This window comes from Podarcis bocagei (genome assembly GCF_964188305.1).
Source record: "Podarcis bocagei genome assembly, chromosome: 16".
In the NCBI taxonomy this organism is placed as follows: domain Eukaryota; kingdom Metazoa; phylum Chordata; class Lepidosauria; order Squamata; family Lacertidae; genus Podarcis; species Podarcis bocagei.
The window spans coordinates 30852435-30877069 of record NC_138142.1 but is presented as its reverse complement, the minus strand read 5'-3'; the positions used below and the strand labels follow the sequence as shown (position 1 = coordinate 30877069).

At 48.6% G+C, this 24635-nt stretch overlaps 1 protein-coding gene across 4 annotated transcripts in view; it reads left to right on the top strand.

The window, feature by feature from the left end:
• Positions 1-7661: 7661 nt before the first annotated feature.
• CADM3 (cell adhesion molecule 3) overlaps positions 7662-24635 on the top strand; it is a 92166-nt gene continuing 75192 nt past the window's right edge. For all 4 annotated transcript variants that reach the window (XM_081174203.1, XM_081174202.1, XM_081174201.1 and 1 more), the window contains exon 1: positions 7662-8091. In XM_081174203.1, coding sequence (XP_081030329.1) covers positions 8010-8091 — 82 coding nt within the window. In that variant the 5' untranslated portion in view covers positions 7662-8009. The remainder of the gene's footprint in view (positions 8092-24635) is intronic.

Here is a 24635-nt window from a genome sequence, read left to right as displayed (position 1 = left end):
TGAAGGAGCGTCTCCACCCCCATTGTGCAGCCCGGACACTGAGGTCCAGCTCCGAGGGCCTTCTGGCGATTCCCTCGCAGCAAAAAGTGAGGTTACAGGGAACCAGGCAGAGGGCCTTCTCGGTGGTGGCGCCTGCCCTGTGGAAACCCTCCCAGCAGATGTCAAGGCAACAAACAACGATTTTACTTCTAAAAGACAACTGAAGGCGGCCCTGTTTAGGGAAGTTTTTAATGTCTGTTGCTGTGTTGTTTTTAATATTCAGTTGGAAGCCGCCCAGAGTGGTCTGGAAACCCAGCCAGATGAGCGGGGTATAAATAATATATCATTATTATTATTATTATTATTATTATTATTATTATTATTATTATTATATAGGGTAGAATGGCATTTAAATCAAAACGTCAGCCTTGGTAGTGAAGCAGTGTCCTATACTACACTGGAGGGCAGCAGTAGGGGGTGCTGGCCAGACCAGCTCTTCATATATTTGAAGACAGCAGTTATATCACATCTTCTTCAAGCTAAACACACCAAACTCCCTCCAAACTTCCTCGAGGGCTTACTTTCCAGGCCCTTGATCATCTTGGTCACCCTCCTCTGTACATGTCTCAGCTTGTTCTCAAACTGCAGTGCCCAGTTTACACACTTGCACACATAGGTATGTATTAGGAGACGTTTGCTCTAAAATGCCGATGAATTTTCATGAGGATTTTTTATTATTAAAAAGAAAAACCTGCTAATTGCTGTGGAAAGGTGAGAAACTGAAGTTAAGATTGGGGGAAACGAGAAGCCGAAAGAAAGCAACCTCAAGAGATTCATACACTTCTATCCTCAACTCACTTCCTCTCCTGCCCTTTGGAGCTTTGCAGGCAGAAAAATGTAACCCCCCCCCCTCCAGCCCATTTCTTCCTGTGATTGTATCTAGTGTAACTTCCATTTAACCTGATTCTATAGCCTATTTCCCCCCAAGGTCTGGCCTTTGGAAGGGGATATTGCGTGCAGACCTGAATCCACTCCACGGGGAATAGTTTTCCCATCAATCACCTGGCTGGACTTGCAGTCACTGGTTAAAGCAAGCCTGATGTCGGCAGACAGTGTTCTTGGACAGTTGTTAAGATCCTGTTGTGCGGATGCTGCTGGCCAAGGCTCTTTTCTGCCTCTCCAATGACTAATATCTGGACACACATAAAACATGAAACTTTTAGTCTCAGGGTTGTGAGTTTGAGCCCCATGTTGGGCAAAAAAGATTCATACCTTGGACTAGATGACCCTTGTGCTCCTTTCCAACTTTATGGCTCTATCATTCAGGGCCCCACAATGCCCAGAGTGGCTTGACATTTCATTTCCCTTTCCAGGGAACTCAGGGAATTGTAGCTCTGCGAGGGGAGCCAGGATCTCCCGACAACTCTCAGCACCCTTAACAAACTACAGCTCCCAGGATTCTTTGGGGTGTGTGATGCTGCTTTGAATGTATAGTACAGGTGGAGATTGAGCAGAGGTAGCCTTGGATGCAGCCCCCAGCCAGCATTCTGAGCTCACTGAGCATGCTCAGTCCTCATTGGGCTGTTTTTGCTTTGTAGAGATCCATACTCGAAGAACCGAGGTTGCTATTATTATAAATGATGTGTGTAGGGAAGTGGAGTGGGCAAGTTATCTTGGATTAACCAGGCCTGGCAAAACATATTTCAAATTCTGAAATATTGTCAAGCCTTCCCCCAAGACAGCCCCCTCCCCACCCGATTGCTAGAATCCTATATGCAAAGTATTGGATGAGGATTGCTGAGATGAATTGATATATGTGGGTTCCTGCTTCCAAGGCAAAAAATTTACTGATTTCATCAGGGCCAGACACAATAGGAAAAACATTAGAGCCGTCAACTGCTCTTAAAGAATGTTGAGTTGATAAATCATCAGCTCCTTAGTTGGGGAATGGAAGTAATTAATTGATTGAATTTAAATGAATGTGTTGGCTGCCACAACTTCAATAGGCACGTGATATATAGGTTTATAGACACCTGGCAGGAGCAGGACCCTCTATATTTTGTTGGACTACAACTTCCATCATCCTTGATGATTGGTGATGCTGATGGGAGCTGACACTTAGAGGGCCAGTTGTAAGGAGAGGGGTCAGAGGAAAATGACATGCACAGAGAAGAGAGCAACAATTCACATAGAAGGAGTACATATGCAAAATATACACAGTGACCCATTGCAATGGCAGCGACAGGTAATAATGAAACAATCAATCTGACAAGGTTAAGTTTAGCATCTGTAGTGGGAAAGGAAATGTCCCCCTTTTTAAAAAATAACATTTTTATTGAAAGTTTTGTTTAACATATTAAACACTAAAATTCAAATTCATTTATAAGAAAATAATAAAAAGCAATATATCAAAATGGAGAAATTATATATATAATTATATATATAATCTCCTTACAAAACACAATTGTATGAGAAGAAAAAAATAGAGGAAGAATAACTAAAATAAACCTTTATCACATTTATATTGTGCATATCATATCATTTATCCAGACAGGTAATAACCAAACAATCAGCCTGACAATGTTGAGTTTAGCATCTGTAGTGCGAAAGGAAACCCACGTCTCTCTTAAGGCCCTAATGGATACTGCTGAATTTCTTGACGAACTCTCATCCAGCAGTTTCATACTGGAGCCTGCCTGCAAAATTCTCTTATTTTGTGTACGTCCTAGCTCTTAAAGGAATTGTGGCCGTTGGCACTTTCTAGCATTTAATTTCCCTCCGGCTCCACTGCGTATATCAACAGCCCCGCTCTACCCACAAATGTGCCAATACTGGGTCCGACGGTCAAGAAGGTGGTTTCTGCATGTGCTGTAGAGGGAAGTGAGGGGCAGATGGGGCTTGTCAACGTGGGAAGGAATTCCATCTAGGAGAAGGAAAGCTCTGGTCCTAAATCTCTGTTCCCTTGCGGGAGAAGAAAAGACTAAGGAGCTAAACCTTCCACAGATCTGGAGTGGAGTCCCTAAGATGGTTGGAGAGCGCCTTGTACACCTCTTTCCAGCAACTCCTGCAGCCCGGCTGGTGCCAAACGTCTTGCTCTGCTTTCCTTTGCACCACATCAGTGAGGTCAGGAGGAGGGTCTTGTCGTCTAGGCCAGTGTTTCCCAACCGGTGTTCCGCGGCACACTAGTGTGCCGCGAGACGTTGCCTGGTGTGCCGCGGGAAAAATTAAAAAATTCGAAAGATAGCTTCATATCCGGAGAGGCGGCCTTCAGGCGAGTTTTAATTTTAATTTTCCTTCTCCCACTTAATGCCCCACGCTCGCCCGAGCAGCTTGCAGTCCTCGGTAACCACGGCGACCCGAGGGAGGGGAGGGAACAGGGAAGTCGAGGGCGGCGGCGAGCCGCGATGACATCAGTGGGCCGCGCCGCCTCGCCCTGGCACGGTGTGAGAGCCCCGGCTAGTGGTGCGAGCTTCGGAATAAGTGGGATCCGCGTGCGCGAGACCGAGATCGCGGGTAAGGAGCTCAGCCCTGGGCAGGAGGAAGCGGGGCCGCGCGTGCGGGCCACATCCCCACAGAGAGCGAGCCTCCCCCGGCCCACCACTCCGGGCAGGTCCACTCGCATGAGGGGGCGGCGATGGCGACGGCCGGCAGCTTGCCTGCAATGCCATCCCTCGAGCAGGCGAGGAGCCCGGAGGCTACCAGATGCGAGTCCTCTTTCCCACCCTGCTCGGGAGTCCAGAGCACTTGGTCGCATTCAGGATCTAGAGTGGGGAAGCGGGGCTTGTGTCTGGGCTGGACACATTGGGCTGCCTGTGCCGCTCGACCTGCGGGGAGAAATCAGGGTGGGAGTCACGACCGTGAGGCAGGGCTTCCAAGTGTGGCAGAAGAGGACACGGCCGTCGCACCTGTCCTTAGGTAGGAGCTTCTTCCGTGTTGACCTGCTGCCCTAAAGTCTTGGCTTTTTTCTTGGCTTTTTGGCAGTTGGCACAGAAGGAAGGCAAGGGGGAGGGGGAAAAATTGAAACTTACACTTTCGTGCGTCCCTCCCGGCGTGACGCTGCGCGCTGACGTCACGGGGCTGTAATGGTGGTGTGCCTCAAGATTTTTTTCATGAAACAAGTGTGCCTTTGCCCAAAAAAGGTTGGGAAACACTGGTCTAGGCATCCCAGGCCCCCACCCCATACACACTGCCCAGGCTTGCACCCTCCAGAGTTCACTTCGGTGATGCTAATGTGGAGATTTGACCTCACCCCTTGAGGCACACTCCATTGTCTCTCAAGACAGATGGATGCCAATAGTTTTTACACAACACGCACACACCCCTCTGTGTTCTCCATCCAGGGAAGCAAGAGGCACTGTCTGAGTTCAAGGGCACACACAGCCAGGTGGGAATGAAGCAGGGCCAATGAAGGGGCATGGCATGGGGGGCGGGAGTTTCAAGGACCTCTGGGCCTGAGATTCCCCATCTTTGTTCCAGAGGATGCAAAACGTGTTGGCCAAGCTGTCAGTCAGAGGACTGGGAGATAAAGAAGCTGTTCTGTTGCCACAGCTTCCCCCACCCCAATAAGCTGCTCAGAGAATTTCTCCTCTCCCTGGGGAAATTCCATGCAACGGGTCCCTTCTTTACTCCTGAGCAAACTTCCAGGCAGTTTTCTCTGCTCCACAGTGGTGATATCTGTGTTTGCTTTCTCCCTGTCGTCTGGGGTTTGCCTGGAGGAGAGCATCCCTGCATCTTTTGAAGACTGATATGCACTGGTGTGTGTGTGTTTCGGCATGCTGGAAGATCTCCTGCTATTTATTGTTGTTTGTTATATCCTCACTCACCACCTCCTCCCACAGCTCCAGATGCTCTAGGGCTGAATCGCAGAGGTTTGTTGCAGTAAGATCATCTTCAGCAACTGCTGGGTGTGCTACTCTCCCCCCACCCTGCCTCCCCCCTGCTGCTTTTAGAGTAGCGGTGTGGATTTGCAGGTGCAGAGACCAGCAAGGAAGATCTAGAGGGGGAAATCCTCTTTCCTGTGACCTTGTAGGAAAAGGAAAAGAGGAAACAGTGGGTTTTTTTGGGGGGTAGGGAACATAAAAAGCTGTTTATAAAAGGCTTCCACTTGTGATGCAGAACAGCGCTTAGCTATATTAGGGAGGTGTGAATCCCGCCCTCCAAATTTTGTGAGTCTTACAATTTCCTTTTTTGTTGCCTCCCTTAAATTTCCCCAGTGATATTCTCAGGGAGAGAAATTCAGTTGATGGGGGACATGATGAGGTTTGTAACAAGATGGAGAACCCAGACAGGCAACAAATTTGTTTTCTCCCTCTCCCATAACACTCTATGTAAGAATAACCCAGTGAATTTGATGGGCTGTAGATCTAAGACAGGAAGCTGGTGTCTAATGGGCTTACGGAACTGACTGCCACCATATGTGGTGATGACCACTCTTAGATGGTTTTTCATTATTTTAAAAAGTTTTTTTAAAAAAAAAAATATAAAAACTCCCAGCGCATAGGTGTAATTGTTAATAACAGAAGTGGCTCACTGACTGGGTCGCTGTTGCTTGGTGCAAGGGATGTGAGCAGGCAGAAAGTGGGAGCATCCAGGAAGCATGGGCATAGCCAGGATTTTTGTCAGGGTGGGGCAGGACATTGGGGGGGCAGAACTGACATGATTGCTCAGTCAAGAAATTCTATTGTTTTACTTGATCTAGGGTGGGGACAGCTGCCCCCCCCCGCCTCTCCTTAGCTACACCCATGCCAGGAAGCTCTTTTGCTCAAGTGTGCATGAACAATTGAGAAAGAACATTAGAACTCAGCAGTGAGAGGAAAGCACTTTGCATATGCTCAGAATACTCCCTTCATCCATCTGGGGATTAGCCCTGGCAAAGATGGTGGTGAATAATATCCGTTATGCATTCTGAGCTGGTTGTTGTTAGTATTCATCCTTGTTTATCTTTTGGCCTGACTCTTTAGGACCGGGTTGGGGGGCGGCGTCCTCTTAATGGATGCCTGAACTGAACCACATCTATCTTCTTCCACAAGCCCTGTATTCAGCCCTGTATAGGGAAGTTTTTAATATTGGATGTTTTACTGTGTTTGATGTTTTAATTTGCTGGAAGCCGCCCAGAGTGGCTGGGACAACCTAGTCAGATGGGTGGCATATAAACAAACAAACAAACAAACAAACAAACAAACAAACAATAAACTAATAATTAGTCAAAGCAGTAGTAGTAGAATTATTATACAGCTCAGTGGAAGCCCCCGAACTCTTAAGGTCTGCATATAGTAGAGGCACCTCCTTCCCGATTTTTGCATAGCCCTGCCCTGATTGCTATTTCTTGGCCTGCATCTCCAGTGTAGGAGAAGGATGGAACTGGAACACACTTAGAAAAACTGCAAGCTGCCTTATACTGAGCCAAACCACCAGTCCAATTGAGTTCAACATTGTCTACATTGATGAGCAGCAGCTGTTCAGAGTTTCAGACTGATGTCTTTCCCCTCCAGCCCTACTACCTCTGATGTATGCCATGTACCCACACAGTGGGAGCTTACTTTTCAGCAAACACACTTAGGGTCAGGCTGTACGGTGTTCAAGGGCTGGATCCAGTCCTCTCAACCGAATTCCAGACTGAGCCCATGTGAGTCCAGCTGCAGCTAATCTGGCAACAAGCCCTACTTGACTCTTTGTTTTGACACCTGGGACAAATAACCTCCTTGCCCTAAGGCAAGCCCGGCCCTGCTCCTGAAGGCAATGTTTTCCGCACCTGGGTCAGTCAGATTCTGCTAAACTCCAACTCCCAGCAGCCCCAGCCAGCATGGCCAATGGTCAGGGATGATGGGAACTGTAGTCCAACACACACACCCTTCCTCAGCTTGGCTCCAAATTAGTGGGTTCAATCAGGCCACATGTCGCACCTTCCAGCCTGGAGAGGGTCGGATCCAGGATGCCAACCTGAATAAAATATTGGGGGGGGGGGGAGAGAGATAAACCCACCCAGCATAATCGATTACATGGCACGGTGCACGCACTCACACTATCAACTTTGGGGGGCCGGGCCCCCTCACATATTTTATTGGGGGGGTGAAGACCCCTCGGCCCCTAGGAGTTGGCTCCTATGGTCAGATCTAAGTGGCTTTGTTCGTCCTTTGCCATCAAGGTGGCTAGCCGCCCAGCGGTCAGGACAAGAGCTCCTCTCGGCTCCCCCTTTTTTGGAGGACGGGGAGGGCTGCTCTTCCAATATCCAACCCTGGGGGGGATCAGCAGCAGCAGCAGCAGCCCCGATATCAGCAACAGCATTCCACTCCCTCGGGGGAACGGAGCCATCTGGACTGCACCAACTCTGCTCTAAAAGGGGGGAGCGGGAGCGGGGAGGACAACAAGAGAATGTGGGTACCCAGCTAGACCTGCCTGCAGGGAGGAAGCTCTGAAACTGGGAGGGGTGGAACCGGTGCAAAACATTGCAAGCTCCTGACCCCTCTCTCCAGTTCCATTCCAAGCCCCCCCCCAACCCTCCTAAATTTGTACTGGTATAGGGGGTGGGGTAAGGGAGGGGAGGCTGGCGTCTCTCTTCTCCCCTCTCCTTTTTCCTACCTCTCCTCTCCTCTCTCTCCCTCCCGTCTTTCCTCGTCCTCCCCCCTCCTCCGAGGCCGAATGGTCTCGCCCTGGTGCTCTATTTAATCCCAGCTACTGCCGCATCCCTTCTCTCCCTCTTTAGTCAATACAGCAGCATCTATTTTGCCTGGCCCCTCGCTCGCCCGCCCGCCTCTCTCCGCGCCTGGGGTTTGTGCCACTGCGGTTTGGATCCAGAGAGAGAGCGAGACAGAGGGATCCACCGGGGAGAATTAAAGAGGCAGCGCGCCAGCGTTGATTTCCCCCCTTTTTCCCCCAGTGGGGAGGGGGAAGGACTTTAAGTTTGCTAGAAACCCAGGAAGAGGACGATTTCCCCTCCTCTCCCCCTTCGCCTTCCTGCCTTCCTCCTCTTCCCTCTTCCTCCCCCTCCCTCCCCCCGAAGGCAACCACCGGGACCCCCCACCCTCCCCAAGATGCTCTCTCCGGCTTGCAACGTCTTAATCCTCCTGGGGTCTTTCCTGATCGCCGCCAGCCAAGGGAACCTGTCTCGCGATCGTGAGTTTCTGCCTAGCAAGAGGCATCCTTTTTATTTTAAAAGGGGGGGGTGGGGAGAGAGAGAGCGGGTTGAGGATGTGGTGGTGGGCGATAAGGCATCGATGTGTATTATTGTGTTGGATATACATATATATATATATATATTAAGGCGCGGGGAGAGAAACAAAGGATGGTCCGGGATGGCAAGGGTTAAATAGCCAAGAGGGTCTTTGGGGATCGCGTTCCGTGGCTCGGGGCTGCGGTGGGAACCTATAGATGCGCATCATATGTGCGGGATATTTTTATTTATTTATCGCGAAAGCGCCGCACCGTCCGTTGTGGCTTGTGGGGCTGCGGGATGTTTATTTTTTCTGTCACGGTGGGTTTCCGCGTTTAAGTCAATCGAGGCTGCCGGTTTTCGCTATCCCACAAAAGACGGTCCCTCATCCTTTTCTGGGAGCTTGCGATAAAATGTGCCAGTCTCCCGACTCCAGTGTGCCAAAATGTGCCAATCGCCTGGCTCTTTCGAGAGAAGGGGTGCCCCCCCCCTCGAATGCAACCTGCCTGATTTCCTTCCTCCCTCCCTCTGTAAAAGGGATATTCTCGCACCATAAAAGCCAATCTCCTGGGATGAACGGATGGCCCGTTTAATAGGCGGCCCACCTGTTTTAAAAGGGCGTTGGAAGGGATGTCCCCATCCTTGTCCAATAACGGGGCAAGGCGGTTGGCCGGGACACCCTGGAAGCCAGAGGGGTCCCTACTCTGTTTTTCGAGGGTTGGGGGGAGAGAGAGAAGGGTGGCTGGGCGCTGGGTGGGGAATAAGAGGGGATGGCAGCCGCCCAGACTGCTGTGTTGATGTGTCTGGGGTGGGGTGGCAGAGCTGCAGGAACGCTGCCAGATCTAATGTATGCAAACACACCCACATTGGGAGTGAGCGGGCGCTTAAGAGCGGGGAGGGGCAGGTGGGTGGCGGAAGAAAGGAGGCGATGCTGGGTGGGTGGGTACTTCGCCTTGCCAGCAACATCAACAAGCCGAGTGGGGCTGGCTGCCTGGCTGGCTAGGGACGCTGCCGCAGCAACAGACGCAAGGCTGGCAAGGCGAGGGGCAGAGGGCGATGGCACCGGCTCCGCTAGCCGCCTCTTGCCAAGGCGGCGTGGGCTTGGCACCCGGCAGGGCCGCCTTCAGGTCGCGTCGCTGGCTTTGTTTGGGTGGGCGAGCAGCAGATTCTTGTACAAGGAGGTGGCTGGGCCAATTTCTCCATCATTTTTTTTTTTTAATCACAACAACTACTCTGCCCCCTCCTTGAAGTCTGGCCGCAGTGGCGTCCAAGGAGTTGGAAGCTCGGGTGTTGCAGTGACAGGGGACAGTAGGGCGGGGGGACCGGCCTGGGAGGGGCCAGGCAATAATAAATAAGAGCACATGGCTTCCATCCCACCCAGGCATCGATCGCGCCCGCCGCTGCTTCGCATCATCCGTGCATCTGGCAAAGTAGAGCCGTTGCCTTTGGAAGCTCCCGGAAAGGCCGTCGGTCTTGACTGGGCGGGGGCGGGAGCGCGGGGCGCTAACAAGGGCGTCTATCTATTGTCTTGTTGCCGTTCTGGGCAAAGGCAGCGATGGCATGTTGCAAAAGTAGGAGTAGACATTAATGACTATAACAGTGGGACGTAGGAGTCTCCTTGCAAAGGTGCATATGGCTTCAGTTGGGCGGTTTGTTGTTTTGTAACATTACAAGCATTTTTTTTAAAAAAACACAACCACACACACAAATACACTGGCAGTGAAGGCCGAGGCAGAACAGTACGGAAGGTTGGAGGAAAGAAATAATATTCCACATTCCAACAACTACGCAGCTGGAGAGGACAAGAGAACTGAACTTCCCCTGTTGGATTCTGAGCTTGACCAACTTGGAAAAGCTGCCTGCACAAAGATGAAGAGCTATTTCTGCAGGTTCTTTGCTGGCTGTGTGGGTCGGGTGGTGGGGGATGAAGTGTTCAAGGGGATGGTCTTTAGGAGGGGCTGCCAGATGCATACCCACACCCCAGAAATGGGAGAGAAGGCGCTTCATTTGTGGTGCTGCTGTGCTGAGCAGAGGGTGTTGCGGTTATGTAGGTCAGAGAGGGAGGGCCTCCCCCCCCCCACTGAGTACATCCTTAATAGCTCCCTATTGGATTGGACTGTGGGGGGTGGGTGGGGGGTGTTAGGTTGCTAAAAGCGGGAGCATCTGGCCAGCCTGCACTCTGGGACTGCAGAAGAGAACAGCCTGCTTCTGCCGTTGACTGATTTAGGTGCTGCAGAGTGCCCGTTCGATGCCAACCGTCCCCTTCTCTCTCCAGCTGGTTGGGATGGATTGCCATCCATCATCTGCCCAGCAGTATGCTAGAAATGCTGATGGCCTTCAAAAATCCATTTTTTAAGGGAGGGGTGGCGTGTTTGATGGGGCAGCTAGCAAGCCTACAATGTCCTCTTTGGGATGCAGTCCAAGATTTCCTGGCAGTGCGGGGCTCTTAGAATTGTTCCTTGTTTTTGCTTCCCCCACTCTCCTCCCAAGTACCTAATAAGAGCCCTGCTGGATTGGACTCAAGGCCTATCTAGTCCTGCAAACTATTGACCCACAGTAGCCTATCAGATCCCTCTGAGATGCCTACCACCAGCCTTCTCCTGCTGTTCTTCCCCAGGGACTGATCTTCAGAGGCAACACTGCCTCTGGTCCTGGAGACAGGACACTGCCCCACCATGGCTAGTAGCCACTGGGAGCCTTACCCTCCATGCATCCATGCATCTAATCATCTCTTAAAGCCACCCAGGCCTGTTGTGGCCGTTGCCATATCTTGTTGCAGAAAGCTCCAATGTTGGTCATAACTAGGTGCCTGCCTGCTAGCCCAAACCGGTCCATCTTTAAGCATTCTTGGCCTGCCAGCATAGGAAGCTGCTTTATAGAATCATAGAATTGTAGAGTTGGAAGGAACCCCGAGAGTCATCTAGTCCAACCTCCTGCAATGCAGGTAGCTTTTGCCCAACATGGGGCTCAAACCCACAACCCTGAGAATAAGAGTCTCGTGCTCTACTGACTGAGCTATCCAGGAAGCTAATGAATCAGACCACTGGCCCATCTTGTTTAAGATTGTCAGGACAGACTGCTGTGAATGCAGCTGAGTCCACTTTGCTGAATTAGGTTTGCGCAACAGGGAACCAACCCAACACAGAACACAGGGGTGGCCCACCAGGAGCTGAATAAAACTGTTCTGGGAAGCTAGTCTGGGACAAGGAAAGGGTGTGTGAGAGAGGAACAGCTGGCAAGAATCAATGTGTTGCTGGTCATGGGTGGGTTCCTTTTTATGCATAGGACATGGGAGTATAGGAAGCTGCCTTACAGAGTCAAGCCACTGACTTGGTAGCTCCGTATTGTCTACATCAGGGTTTCTCAAAAAATGGATCTCCAGCTGTTTTTGGACCACAACTCCCACCATCCCTAGCTAGCAGGACCAGTGGTCAGGGATGATGGGAACTGTAGCCCAAAAACACCTGGAGACCCGAGTTTGGTCTACACTGACAGGCTGTAGCTCTCCAGGATTTCAGACTAGGGGACTTTCCCAAGAGCCCTACCTGTAGAATGGCATGGATTGAACTCAGGGCCTTCTGTGTGCAAGGCACATGCCCTCCTACTGAGCTGCAGCCCTCAAGACTTGCTCTCACGTCACACAGACGTGGAACGCCTGTGTGGAACACAGTCCCTGTGGAACTGTGGAACGCCCTCCCACCAGATGTCAAAGAGAACAACAACTACCAGACTTTTAGAAGACATCTGAAGGCAGCCCTGTTTAGGGAAGCTTTTAATGTTTAATGTATCATAGTATTTTAATATTCTTTTGGAAGCCGCCCAGAGTGGCTGGGGAAACCCAGCCAGATGGGCGGGGTATAAATAATAAATTATTATTATTATTATTATTACAGAGAGGTTGCAAGTGGAGGTGGGAGATCTAACGCCAGTGTTAGAATCTGTCACCTGACATGATTGACTCATGGTGTTTTATGGCAAGGGTTGCCCTCCCAATGTGGTTAGACTCCAACTCCCATCATCCATACTGGCTGAGGCTGATGGGAGCTGGAGTCCACACATGAAGGGCGACAGGTTCCCTGCCCCTGATACAGAGGAAAGGATGGGTAGAAAATAATAATAATATTATGATCACAGGTAGTTATCTGGGCACATGTTGTTATTGCATTCAAAAATATACAGTGATGGTAAGGTAAAGGTAAAGGTACCCCTGCCCGTACGGGCCAGTCGTGCCCGACTCTAGGGTTGTGCGCCCATCTCACTTAAGAGGCCGGGGCCAGCGCTGTCCACAGACACTTCCGGGTCACGTGGCCAGCGTGACAAGCTGCATCTGGTGAGCCAGCGCAGCACACAGAAACGCTGTTTACCTTCCCGCTAGTAAGTGGTCCCTATTTATCTACTTGCACCCGGGGGTGCTTTCGAACTGCTAGGTTGGCAGGCGCTGGGACCGAGCAACAGGAGTGCACCCCGCCGCGGGGATTCGAACTGCCAACCTGACGATCGGCAAGTCCTAGGCGCTGAGGTTTTACCCACAGCGCCACCCGCGTCCCTCACAGTGATGGTATCAGTTCTTTAATCCTCACTGTTTTGGAACATGCAGAATGTATAACGTGGCCGTTGGGAATTTTGTGTTGCATATATATGTGGAAGTCTGAGGGCTGCATTTGAACAGAGTAGACCCACTGAAATGAGTGGAGCCATGTTAATCATTTCCATTATTTTCAATAGGTCTATTCTGAGTAGGAATACCACTTAATCCACTGCAGGGCAAGGGGCATGAAAGTGCAATGCACAAAATGTAGGTTGACCCAATAATTTTAACACTACCTTCAATATGATCTATACATGCCTACTCACAAGTAAGCCATGCTGGGCCCAGTGGGACTTAATTCCTAAACCAAGTGGGTATTGTTATACAGCTTTAACATATTTAAAGCAGTTGACTAAAGGAGAATGAAATATTTGCCCAAGTACATGTCAATCACCCCAGTTTCCTTTTCCTCATTAGTGGGAATACTAGGAAGTGGGCTCAGGGACATTCCTTACCGGATTGGTTTGGTTAAACGCTACCGGTGCATGAAATGCATTTATATAAAATCATAGAACTGTAGAGTTGGAAGGGATCTTGTCTAACCGCACAAATGTTACTGGTTATTCAGAACAGATCCCCCTTTGTCATTCCTTCCCAGCATGTTGCCCTTAGCAGTCATAGAACGAGCAGAAGTTAAACAGACCTGGCTTTCTGGGGTGTGGGACTGTAACAGAATGTCACCTGTTGATTTTCCGCCTGTTGTGCAGTTATTGTTTCCCGTCATCTAAGCTGAGGGAGCTTGAGGCTGGAAGACAACTTGGAAACATCACTTGTTTAATTTCTACACATAGGAAAGTTGTTTCTGCCTTTTCAGTCTAACCTACCTCACAGGGTTGTTGGGGAGGACCACGTGAACCAACCTGAGCACCTTGGTGGAAAGGTGAACTTAAATGCCTTAGAGCTCTGGAATCCATCTTTCATCAAGGCCACTGGGCTTAGCTCTGTTCTTAAGCACAGACAAAGGCGGACTGATGGGTTGGGCCAAAGATCTTTCTAGCCGAGTCTCCTGTTTATCCCCTGTGGCCAGCCAGATGCCTCTGGCAACTCCCCAGGGAAGACACAATAGCAACCTGCCTCCCTTTCTGTAACACAGCGGATAGAGCCGGGCGAATCCATCAATTTTGGTTTTTCATTTTGCTGCAGTTCAGTCATTTCCACATCGGGTTGTGATTTTTTTTTCTTTAAAAAAGTTGTGAAAATTTAGCATTTTGGTGTGAATTTCTCCCAAGATACACACTTATTTATTTATTTATTGGTATGCGATTTTGCCTAATATATACAGTTTTTGCAAAGCATGTTTTCCCCTAATATAAAACATTTCCTTGCCATTGTCTTCATTAATATATGCACTGTAATGCACACGTTGCTTTTGCACTTAGCCATAGAACAACACTGCAATATTTGCAGAAGCACAAATTTCAGAGGGCGCCTGGGTTTTGGTCCTCATTATCCTTTTGGGAAGTGAAAAATGAGTCAGGATTGACTTCAACTGCCAATGGAGTTGAATTTCCCCTCGTTGCTGTTTGGGGTGGAAGAGCCTGGTGCTCTCCAGGAGTGGTTGGACTGCAAGTCCCATCATCCCTGGTCAGAATGGCCAGTGGTCAGGCATCATGGTAACTGGAGTCCAACCGCACCCTGAGGCCATCAGATTGCCTCTCTTGTTCCACATAGCTTTTCCAGGCTAGATGGAAGGGTCTAGACTTCTGTCAAGCGGTGTCTCTCCCCACCCTCTGTAGCCATTCTGTGCTGTGGAATGTTCCAGCAAGTTCCTCTTGGCACGTCTCCAAAAGCCTTCAGGGGAAAAACCCCCCCAAAACCTAGAACAAAACATCTAAACCACAGAGGCAGAAAACAAAGCACTGGAGCCAATGGGATTCTGAAGGGCTCTTGTCCTTTCTGTGGGAGAAAGAACAAGGTCACATTCAGTCTGTATTGATTCTAGGAGAAGGATCTGAAATGAGGGAGAGAATAGCGGCGACATGGGCTTGTTTCTTGGCTAGGTCCTGAGGTCGAGGGCAATTGTGGATGAGACAGGCCTAGGATAGCTCTGCCCTCCAAAAGTGGGCTGCCTCTTCCACCTCTATAACTTTGTGCTGGGGCCATGCTTTCTAAATCAGTCTGCAGTGAATGCTAATTTATGGGGGGGGTGGATGTCCCAACCCCTTTCCTGTTTTGTTGATGATTCCTGATTCTGCACCGTTTTTATTTGGAGGGGTGTGTGCATCTTCCAGGCAGTGTGATTCCAGCCAATCAGGGATCACAGTGTGATTCCAGCCAATTGGGGGCCATGCAGACTGCTGCTTCCATACCATTTTACTTGGAGGTGTGTGTATATCTTCCAGGGTTTGTGATTCCAACCAATCGAGGATCACAGTGTGATTTCAGCCAATCAGGGGCCACACCAACTGCTGCTTCCTCACCAATTTATTTTGAGGGGTGTGTGCATCTTCCAGGAAGTGTGGTTCCAGCCAATCAGGGATCGCAGTGTGATCTCAGCCAATCAGGGGTCACATGGACAGCACCTGTGCTCTGCAATGCCCTGCTTACTGACACCAGGCAGCCCCGCCCCCCAAATTGTTTTAGAAAAGTTTTCAGGAGGTGACATTTTCAACAAGCCTGTCCAGAGGACACACAATTTAGCTGCCTTGATTTGTTTCAAAGTTTTTATCAATGCTGCTGCTGTACTTAATGATGGTGGTTTTTATGCAGATTTATTTTTAATTGGTTTGTGGGGGTTTGTTTCCAGCCACGGTAGGTTGTATCTAATTAAGCTCAGAGTAGATTGATTGAAAATGGTGGGCTGAAGTTGGCCAACTTTGTGAAAGACAATGAGTGCACTTGGAGCAGGACTAACATTCAGTATATTTCACAGACCGCTTCGAGACCAAGTGGATCAAGCTATTCGCAAATATTCAAAATAAAATAAAATGATGCGGGACTACCAGTTGACTTTGGCTATGTGATGAAGTCACATAGCCAGTTGAGAGAGAGAGGAAGTGGTTCTTCCTGGGTTAACACTGCCCTTGCTCTGAATGGGCCAGTGCTTACTCCTTTCCACAGCATCCCTTGAAAAATTGCTGAACGGGGGTTACTTTTCATGGCATATATAGCCCAGCTCTTGCCTCATCTCCACTGTCAGGTATGGATAAAGGCTGTGGACTTAGCAGCGAAGAGGTGCTTTCAGGACATCTCTTTTACTCTCTGTCAGGCTTGCTTATCGGGCTTCCGATGACTCCTTATTTGCCTCCCAACCCATATCGCTCCATTTGTCTCTCTCTCTTTGCTCCTTCTCTTGATCCATCTGCCTTTCCCATTAAGTCAGTACAGAGAGTGCCTCAATTAAGACAAGCTACCCAAGTTGCAAGAGGAGCAGCAGAAGGCTGTAAAGGGAGCCCAGAGGAAGGAGCAGCCAAGTTTTCCTTTTGCAAACGCCTGTGCCGCTAGGGCTCCAATCCCGGGCTGCTCCTGGCCCCTTCCCAGTACAGTATTTAGTTTCCTTCCTTCCTTCCAGTTTCTAGACCTTTAAGTGCTTCAGAAAGCAGACCCCTCCTCCTTCCCCTTTCAGGGGTCAACTTTGAGAAGTCGGCCATACTTGCTGGGAGTTGTAGTTCAGCAATGCCTGGCGGGCTGAAGATTCCCTGTACCTGATTTAGAACACAGAATCATAGGAGCTGGAAGAGGACCTCAAGAGTCATCTAGTCTAAGCCCCTGCAATGCAGGAATCGCAGCACATCCCAAAGCATGTAAAACCAATCACATATCCTTGCAGTTCCAAATTTCAAGGGAGCTGCAGCCAGTATCTATCAGCCATCAGGTACAATCTTTAAATCCCCCACTCCCAAAAGGCAATACATTTGCTCTACTGATTGTCCAAAAATGGGTATCTGAAGCCCCTACTCCTTGCAATGCCCTATCCCTGCTGATGGGCCTGAGCAAACATGCCCCTTTCTTCCTGCTGCAAATGTAGCTGGAATTTGTGCATCTTGCAGCGGCCAAATTGCTTATGAACTCCACCCTTCCGGCACTTCAATATTCAGCGTGGTTTAGCAGGTGGGTTTGAAAACGGTCGGCTACTCTGTTACCCACTTAACCCTCCAGACAGAAGAGTGTTTTTCAGCAATTGTGTGACAATGTCAAGCCGCACACCACACAACAAGCCAACCTTTAATGAAACGATGCAGAGCAAATATCACTGGGATCAAGGAATCTGCAACGACAGCCCTCTCTTCTACCAGGCTTTCCACTCCCTGCCTTTCCACAAACCATTGCAAAGCAAAGTTGCTGTTTGGCAGTGACAGTCTGGCTCGGAGCCTGCCGGTTCTGAATGTCTGGGAGTGGTGACATTTCTTAATGTCTACCCGGACACTGAGGTCCAGCACCGAGGGCCTTCTGGCGGTTCCCTCACTGTGAGAAGCTAAGTTACAAGGAACCAGGCAGAGGGCCTTCTCGGCAGTGGCACCTGCCCTGTGGAACACCCTCCCATCAGATGTCAAAGAGAACAACAACTACCAGACTTTTAGAAGACATCTGAAGGCAGCCCTGTTTAGGGAAGCTTTTAATCTTTGATGCATTACTGTATTCTAATATTTTGTTGGAAGCTGCCCAGAGTGGCTGGGGAAGCCCAGCCAGATGGGCGGGGTATAAATTATTATTATTATTATTATTATTATTATTATTATTATTATTATTATTATTATTCAGACAGTCTTGCTCTCTTTTTAAAAATTACCTCCAAATTCCAAGTGAGAAAATAGGAAGAGAATCCCTGCTGGATCAGGCCAAAGGGGCCCATTTAGCCCAGCATCCTGTTCTCACAGTGGCCAACTAGATGCCTATTTGAGAAGCCCACAAGCGGGACCAGGGTGCAACAGCAACTCTCCCCTCCTGCAGGTTCCAGCAAGTGCATACCAGAGCATACCCTCCAACATTTCTCCAATGAAAACAGGAACGTCCTATTCCATAATAACAATAGTAGTAGTAGTGGTAGTGGTAGTAGTAGTAATTTTATTATTTATGCCCCGTCTACCTGACTGGGTTGCCCCAGCCACTCTGGGTGGCTTCCAACATATATAAAAACATAATTAAACATTATTATTATTTTTAAAAAACCCCTTCCCTATACAGGGCTGCCTTCAGATGTCTTCTAAAGGTTGTTTAGAAGTTACTCATCTCCTTGGCTCAGGAGTCGCATAACCCCATACTCTCCAACTTTTATTTCTCTGATTAAAATAGGGACGTGCTAAGTAAAAGCCAGATATTCCAGGATCAAATTGGGAGGGCTGCTGTAAATCTGAGACTGTCCCTGGAAAACAGGGGCACTTGGAGGATCTGTTCAGATGCCTGCTGTCTTCAACCATGGAGGCCGAGCATAGACATTGTGACGTGTGCAGAAGCGTTAGGACAAACCAAAGAAAGTCCTTCTTCACACAGTTAAGCTATGGAACGTGGTCCCACAAGGTGTGCTGATGGCAGCTAATTTGGAGGATTCGACCAATTCATGGAGAATGAGGCTATGAGGCTCTACCTTCACTGTCAGAGGCAGCATGGCTCTGAATATCTCTTGCTGGGAATTATGGGGAGAGTTACTGTTGGGCTTAGGCCCTGTTTGTGGGCTTCCCATTGGGGCCTGTACTTGGCCACTGCGAGAGCAGGATGCTGGACCAGATGGGCCTTCAGACTGATCCACCAGCCAGGTCCTCCTTACATTCTTACAGACCCTGATAGATGGCCACCCAACCTCTGCTTATAAACCTCCACTGAAGGAGAGTCCAGCACCTTTCGAGGGAGTCTGTTCCACTGCCCAGCAGCAATCTAAACACCGATCTCTTAACAGCGGTGCTGTGTGAAGGGGCACAGTCCTCTGAGAGAGGAAAACACTGCCCAATTCCCCTTTAAATGCAGACCTGTGACTTAGACTTCATTACCATAAGGCGGAGAGAGGGCAGTGGATTAAATCAAGACTTTGAATTCCCAGGTACACCCCTCCTCTCCCCATCATGACCCCCTGCTGGCTAATGTATTTTCTGCTCTTGATGAGATTTAAGCTGTCAGTTTTGCAAAGCGGAATGGGCAAAGGAGATGAGGTGAGGGGGGCGGGCAGCTCCCTCACAGGCCCCTAAACCCACGTTCCTCCAGGGGCATCAGGCAAGCGAAGGAGAGAGAGAGAGAGCGGACTGTGAGCTGTATGGCTGGATCTCTGCGGGTTTTTCAGTTTAGAGAGAAGGCAGGTCAGAGGAGACCTGGTCGAGCTGTGTAAAATGGCATGGAGGAAAAGAAACAGGGGGAAGTTTCTCCTGCTTACTTTCGTCATGCTAGAACTTGGGGCCATCCAACGAAGCTGAACATTTGAAGATTCAGGACTGAGGGAGGAGAATTTTCTTCACACGTTGCAAAGAGGAAACTGTACAGTTTGTTCCCACGAGGTGTAAAGGGACCCCTGACCGTTAGGTCCAGTCGTGGCTGACTCTGGGGCCGCGGCGCTCATCTCAGTTTATTGGCCGAGGGAGCCAGTGTACAGCTTCCGGGTCATGTGGCCAGCATGACTAAGCCGCTTCTGGTGAACCAGAGGAGCACACAGAAACAAGTGTTTACCTTCCTGCCAGAGAAGTACCTATTTATTTACTTGCACTTTGAGGTGTTTTCGAACTGCTAGGTTGGCAGGAGCAGGGACCGGGCAAAGGGAGCTCACCGTTTAATTGAGCTGTTGGAGGAAATATGCATCTAAATACAGTGGTACCTCGGGTTAAGAACTTAATTTGTTTTGGAGGTCTGTTCTTAACCTGAAACTGTTCTTAACCTGAGGTAACACTTTAGCTAATGGGGCTTCCCGCTGCCACCACACTGCCGCCACGCAATTTCTGTTCTCATCCTGAAGCGAAGTTCTTAACCCGAGGTACCATTTCTGGATTAGCAGAGTCTGTAACCTGAAGCGTCTGTAACCTGAAGCGTCTGTAACCCGAGGTACCACTGTACCAGTATTTGGTTAGCCAGATTGATTCGTATGTTGTCAGTGGATTCTTGTTGTTGTCTTGTTGGGCTATGTATGTAATAAAGGGGAACCATACTGGGGTGAAGGCATCTTTTTCTATTTGTCCCCAGGTCAGTTTCAGTTTATTGGTTAGTTTTTTCTAGTAAGGCTGTTTCCCATACTATTTGATACCGTTAGTCCATGCTTACTCCTGACAGGTCTCTCCAGTGTCTGGCTATGATGCTTCTGGCTGCTGAGAGTAGGTGGGTTGTGAGCTCTCAAAAACAATTTTCACTACAGCCAATCAAAGACAACCAACCACACCCTAGGCTACCTCCAGCCTCTCTCACCACCCAAGAAATACAACAAGTGAATAGTAAGAGAACCCACACAAATGACGCTGACACAAAACGCCACACATACACTAAGTAGAAGAATAGAAGCATTGCCACCCGATTCCACTCACCATCCCCCTCCCCATTTTCTTCCTAACCTAACACTGTATGTAACACTGATGTCTCACAACAAATGAAACTGATCTGTAGAAAACACACCTTGAAAAAGGAGACAATGCATGTGATTTTGTAAACTAAGAAATCTTTAATAAAGATATATTTAAAAAAATAAAAATAAACACCAGTATCTGGGAATCTTAAGTGGGAAGAGTGGTTTTGCACTCAGGCTACCCTTATGGGCTTCCCATGGGCATCTGGCTGACTTCTGCAAGAGCAGTGGGCTGGATTAGATGGGACTTTGGCAGTGCTGTTAGGTTCTTCTACCTTTCAGATCTTCTTCCATTTTGTGGGAAGGATTTCAGGCCCTCCAAGTGCCCCTATTTTCCAGGGACAGTCCTGGATTTACAGCAGCCGTCGTGATTTCTGATCTGATCCCAGAATGTCCCGCTTTTCCTTAGGACATGCCTATTTTCATTGGAGAAATGTTGGAAGGTGTGGAGTTATCCAACCCCAAGCCATAATGTTTAATTTTTTATTAGGTTTTTATATATGTTGGAAGCTGCCCAGAGTGGCTGAGGAAACCCAGTCAGATGAACAGGGTATAGATAATAATATTATTGTTATTATTGTTATTGTTATTGAGTAGGTTGTCCCTATTTTCATTGGAGAAATGTTGGAGGGTATGGGATTTTCATTGCCCAAATGTTGATTTTTATCTTTGTATGGAATGTGTTACATTTATAATGTTCCCTTCCTCTAAGAAGAACAGAGTGGGTTTTAAGCCTCACAACAGCCTTGTGAGGTAGGTTAATTGGAGACCAGTGGTTCAGTCCGGCAGCTTGTTGCGTCTCTGAATGGAGTTGGATCAGGTTCAGAGACCTTCTGTTCGCGTGTGATTAATTATTTTTTATTTAGGAAGATCCATAGAGCACTAAATCAAAAACTAAAATCTCTAAACAGTTTATGTAAAATGGTGTACGTTATTCATTAGAAGTAGCAAATCGAAGGAAACCTTTAAAAAGCAGCGAGCAGACTAACATGATCAACATGTAGATAAAATCAATGGATTTTAAAAACAGATAAATGTCACAAAATGACATGTCTGAGTAGGCTTACCTAAACAAGAAGTTTTCAGCAGACCTTGGAAGCAGCCAAGTGAAGGCGCCTGTCTAAGTCAATAGGCGAGGAGTTCCAGAGAGAGTCCGTAGCTGCTGCTTGCCATGCTAAAATATTGATTTATTGTTAATGCAAAATGAACATTATATGGTGCTTGTGAAAGTGCCAGTTCCACAGAGTGAAGCGGTCCAAATGGGTGCACGTAGGGAAAGATGATTGTTCAAGTAAACTGGCCCTAAGCTGTTGTGGGTTTTGTATATTTAATAGTGACACTTTGAATATGGCCAGGGAACAAATTGGCAGCCAGTGCAGATCTCTGAGCGCAAGTGGAATATGCTGCCACGGTCTCCCTTCTGTCAGCAATCACGCTGCAGCATTCTACACTATATATCTATTTTATTTTAAGGTACTTATGCAGCAGTTATCTGGCAAGCCTCACAAAGCAGCTGTTTAATGCTATCTCCCATCAGCTTTATGGCTAGGGGGAACATTTAAACTTGAGTTTCTCGCAGGCAAACTAAACGCTTTGGCCGCTGCATCGCACCGTAGCTCAGGGGAAGAGCATCTGATTATGCGGAAGGTTCCGGGTTCAATCCCTGCCATGTCCAGGTAGAGCTGGAAAGGACTCATGCCTGGAGAGCTGCTGCTGCCAGTCTGTGTAGACAGTACTGAGCTAGATGGAGCAATGCTCTGACTCTGTATAAGGCAGCTTCCTAGGTCCTTACCAGCTGTCCTGTTGCGTCACTTCCTCCTCCATTTGCACTGACATGCTTGCAGGGGGGGGGGGGTGATTGCAGGAAAGTGTCCTGCAGTGTTCTTGATACTATGCAAGCCTCCCTAGAATAATGAGATCTAGAAGCTTAAAAAAAGGGGGTAAGGAAAATAATTCTGCACCAAGCATTCTGCACCAAACAGCATATTCTTCATGGCTTCTGGGAAGGACATCAACTTTTTTCTTTTCACCTTTACACAGGGGCAAAAAACCCGAGCTTCTCCAATTTTGGCTCAGCAGATTATGGCCAATCTTCTGTCTATTCTCTCCTCCCCCCATACCACCCTCTTTTTCAGTAGCAGCAAATCTCTATGTGGCTGGCTGGCAGCCACTGTGGGGAGCCTGACATGCAGTTAGCTGCTCATATTGAGGCTTTTGCAAAAGAGCTGTTATTCCATCAACAACACAGCAGCGCGGTAGATCTCTGGAGCAAGGATGGAGAGCATCCCTGTAGACATTTCTAAGAAATGGTTTTCTGGAATGAGAGGCCTGTGTGGTGTATGTTTTGCTCTCTCCTTGTGCTTGGGTGGGCCTGCTGTGATAGAAGCTCCCACACCCGCAGCCCACAAATTCATACATTACGTTCTCTTGCTCAAAAAAAAAGGAAAATGGTAGACTCATTTAGTGGTTAGGCGAATGGTGATGGTGAATTTTGTGCTGCCTGTGGGCTGGCTTCTGTGCCTTCCCCCGTACCTGCTAAACCTGTCGATCTGTCAGTGAAAAGATTATAGTATAAAGCTACTCACAAGCTGTTGGTATTCTTGCTGCAATTAAACTGCAGAGCATGTTACTTTGCTGTTTCAACCTGGGCAGAGTTAAAGGGTGGAATCTGCTCCCACAAAAGGCAGCGATGGCCGTAAACTTTGATGGCTTCAAAAAAGGATTAGACAAAACCACGGAGGGCTGGACTATCAGTGGCTACTAGCCACAATGCCTATGTACTTCCTCCACTGTCGGAGACATTCTGCCTCTGAATAGCGGACACTGGGAATCAAAGTGGGGAGATTTTCTGCTGTGCTCAGGTCTTCCTATTGCGGACTTCCAAGAGGCATCTTCTTGGCCACTCTGAAAACAGGATGCTGGACTAGATGGGCCTTTGGCCTGATCCTGCAGCCAGGCTCTTCTTAATCATCTTATTTGTAGTGGAGGGTGAACTCATCCAAATCCACTCCAGTTTTAAGCTGGAGTAAACTGGATCAGTTTCCTTTGCCTGTTTAGAAAATTGATCCAAACTCTGGGTTGGGTCTGTAGACCTTGCAATGGCCTTGTCACCATCCCCGTGACATCATCATTATGAGTCACCATCCACAGTCTTTGACAGGGGCGTTTGCACAGCAAACGCTGCCTTCCTTGTCGCCCACCACTCTGTCCAACATTCTGTAGTTGAGTAAAATACACAGGAAAGGGGTCCTTCGTTCCTTGTGGGAACACTGCAGAACTGGCTAAGGCCTTGGAGAACAGTTCCCAGGACCTCTGGGCTCCACCGTAAGCTTACAATGGCATTCCTAGATGCAGTGCTTGAGAACGACATGTGGGAGGCCAGCAAGAAGCATTTTTATTTATTTATTGCTAAATAGCAGGCCCAAGCTAGCTGAAAGTGACCAGTCAGCTATCTTGGTAAGTCTCATTAGCATCAACGGGAAATCACCATGTTCCGGAAAGGAAAACAATCTCTCCCCAACCATGTTCACAGGGTATGTCTGCCTTCCTGTGCCAGAGTTTAGGCATCACTCTGGATTTGGGGTCTTTGGGAAGCACTGAGATATTTTGGGTGGTAATGAAAGGCAAGGTTCTCCGGCTCATAGTGTGGTGCGTCCTGGAGGAGAGACAGGGTGGGGTTGAGAGAGCTAGCGTACAAGCATTTGTGGATTTGCTTGATGCTGAGCAGCACACAAGCGTATTGATATCATTGTGTCTCAGGTGACTGGGTTGTTTTGCCTGTGGTTTATGGTGCACTAGGGACAAGCGGATTACTTCCACCCCATTTATTTTAATGTTTCTCCGGTACACTGTGCTATGTGTGCCACTCCTTTGTGGAATGCCCATTTTAATGAGGTGAGTTTCAGCCATGTAATTCCAGAAATTGAGCATGTGCAGTTGGCCTTGGCTCCCAGTTCATTCACTTCCTGCACACCACACACACGAACAAAAAGAATCTGGATGCAGTCATGCGGGCCATCACACCAAGGCTGGTTTTCTTTTGAAATCAGCCCGTGTTTGTGTGAGCAGCAAGACATTCCAGAACCAAATGGTGTAGCAGGCTACAACTGTAAAACTCTGCACAAAATCCAGAAGTTAAATAAGCGAGGCAATGGAAGACAACAGAGGATTCCTACTAGAGCCAAAAAATTATTGAAACAATTTCTGCAATTTTCTTTGCCAAATGTTCTCCAAATGTTCTCCATCATTCTTTGTGGGGACTGGTTTCCCCTATCCCCTACAGTGCCTTGGAATGCTGCTAGGCCCCCAGAGCATTGTGGGGGATGCAAAATGGCAGCCGTCCTCAGCCAACACAGTTGCTGTTTCCACTATGCAAAAACCCAACAACTGACCTGGCAGGGGGGGAAGACCCAGTGTGTGGCGAAGTGGTTAGAATTCTTCGATTAGGA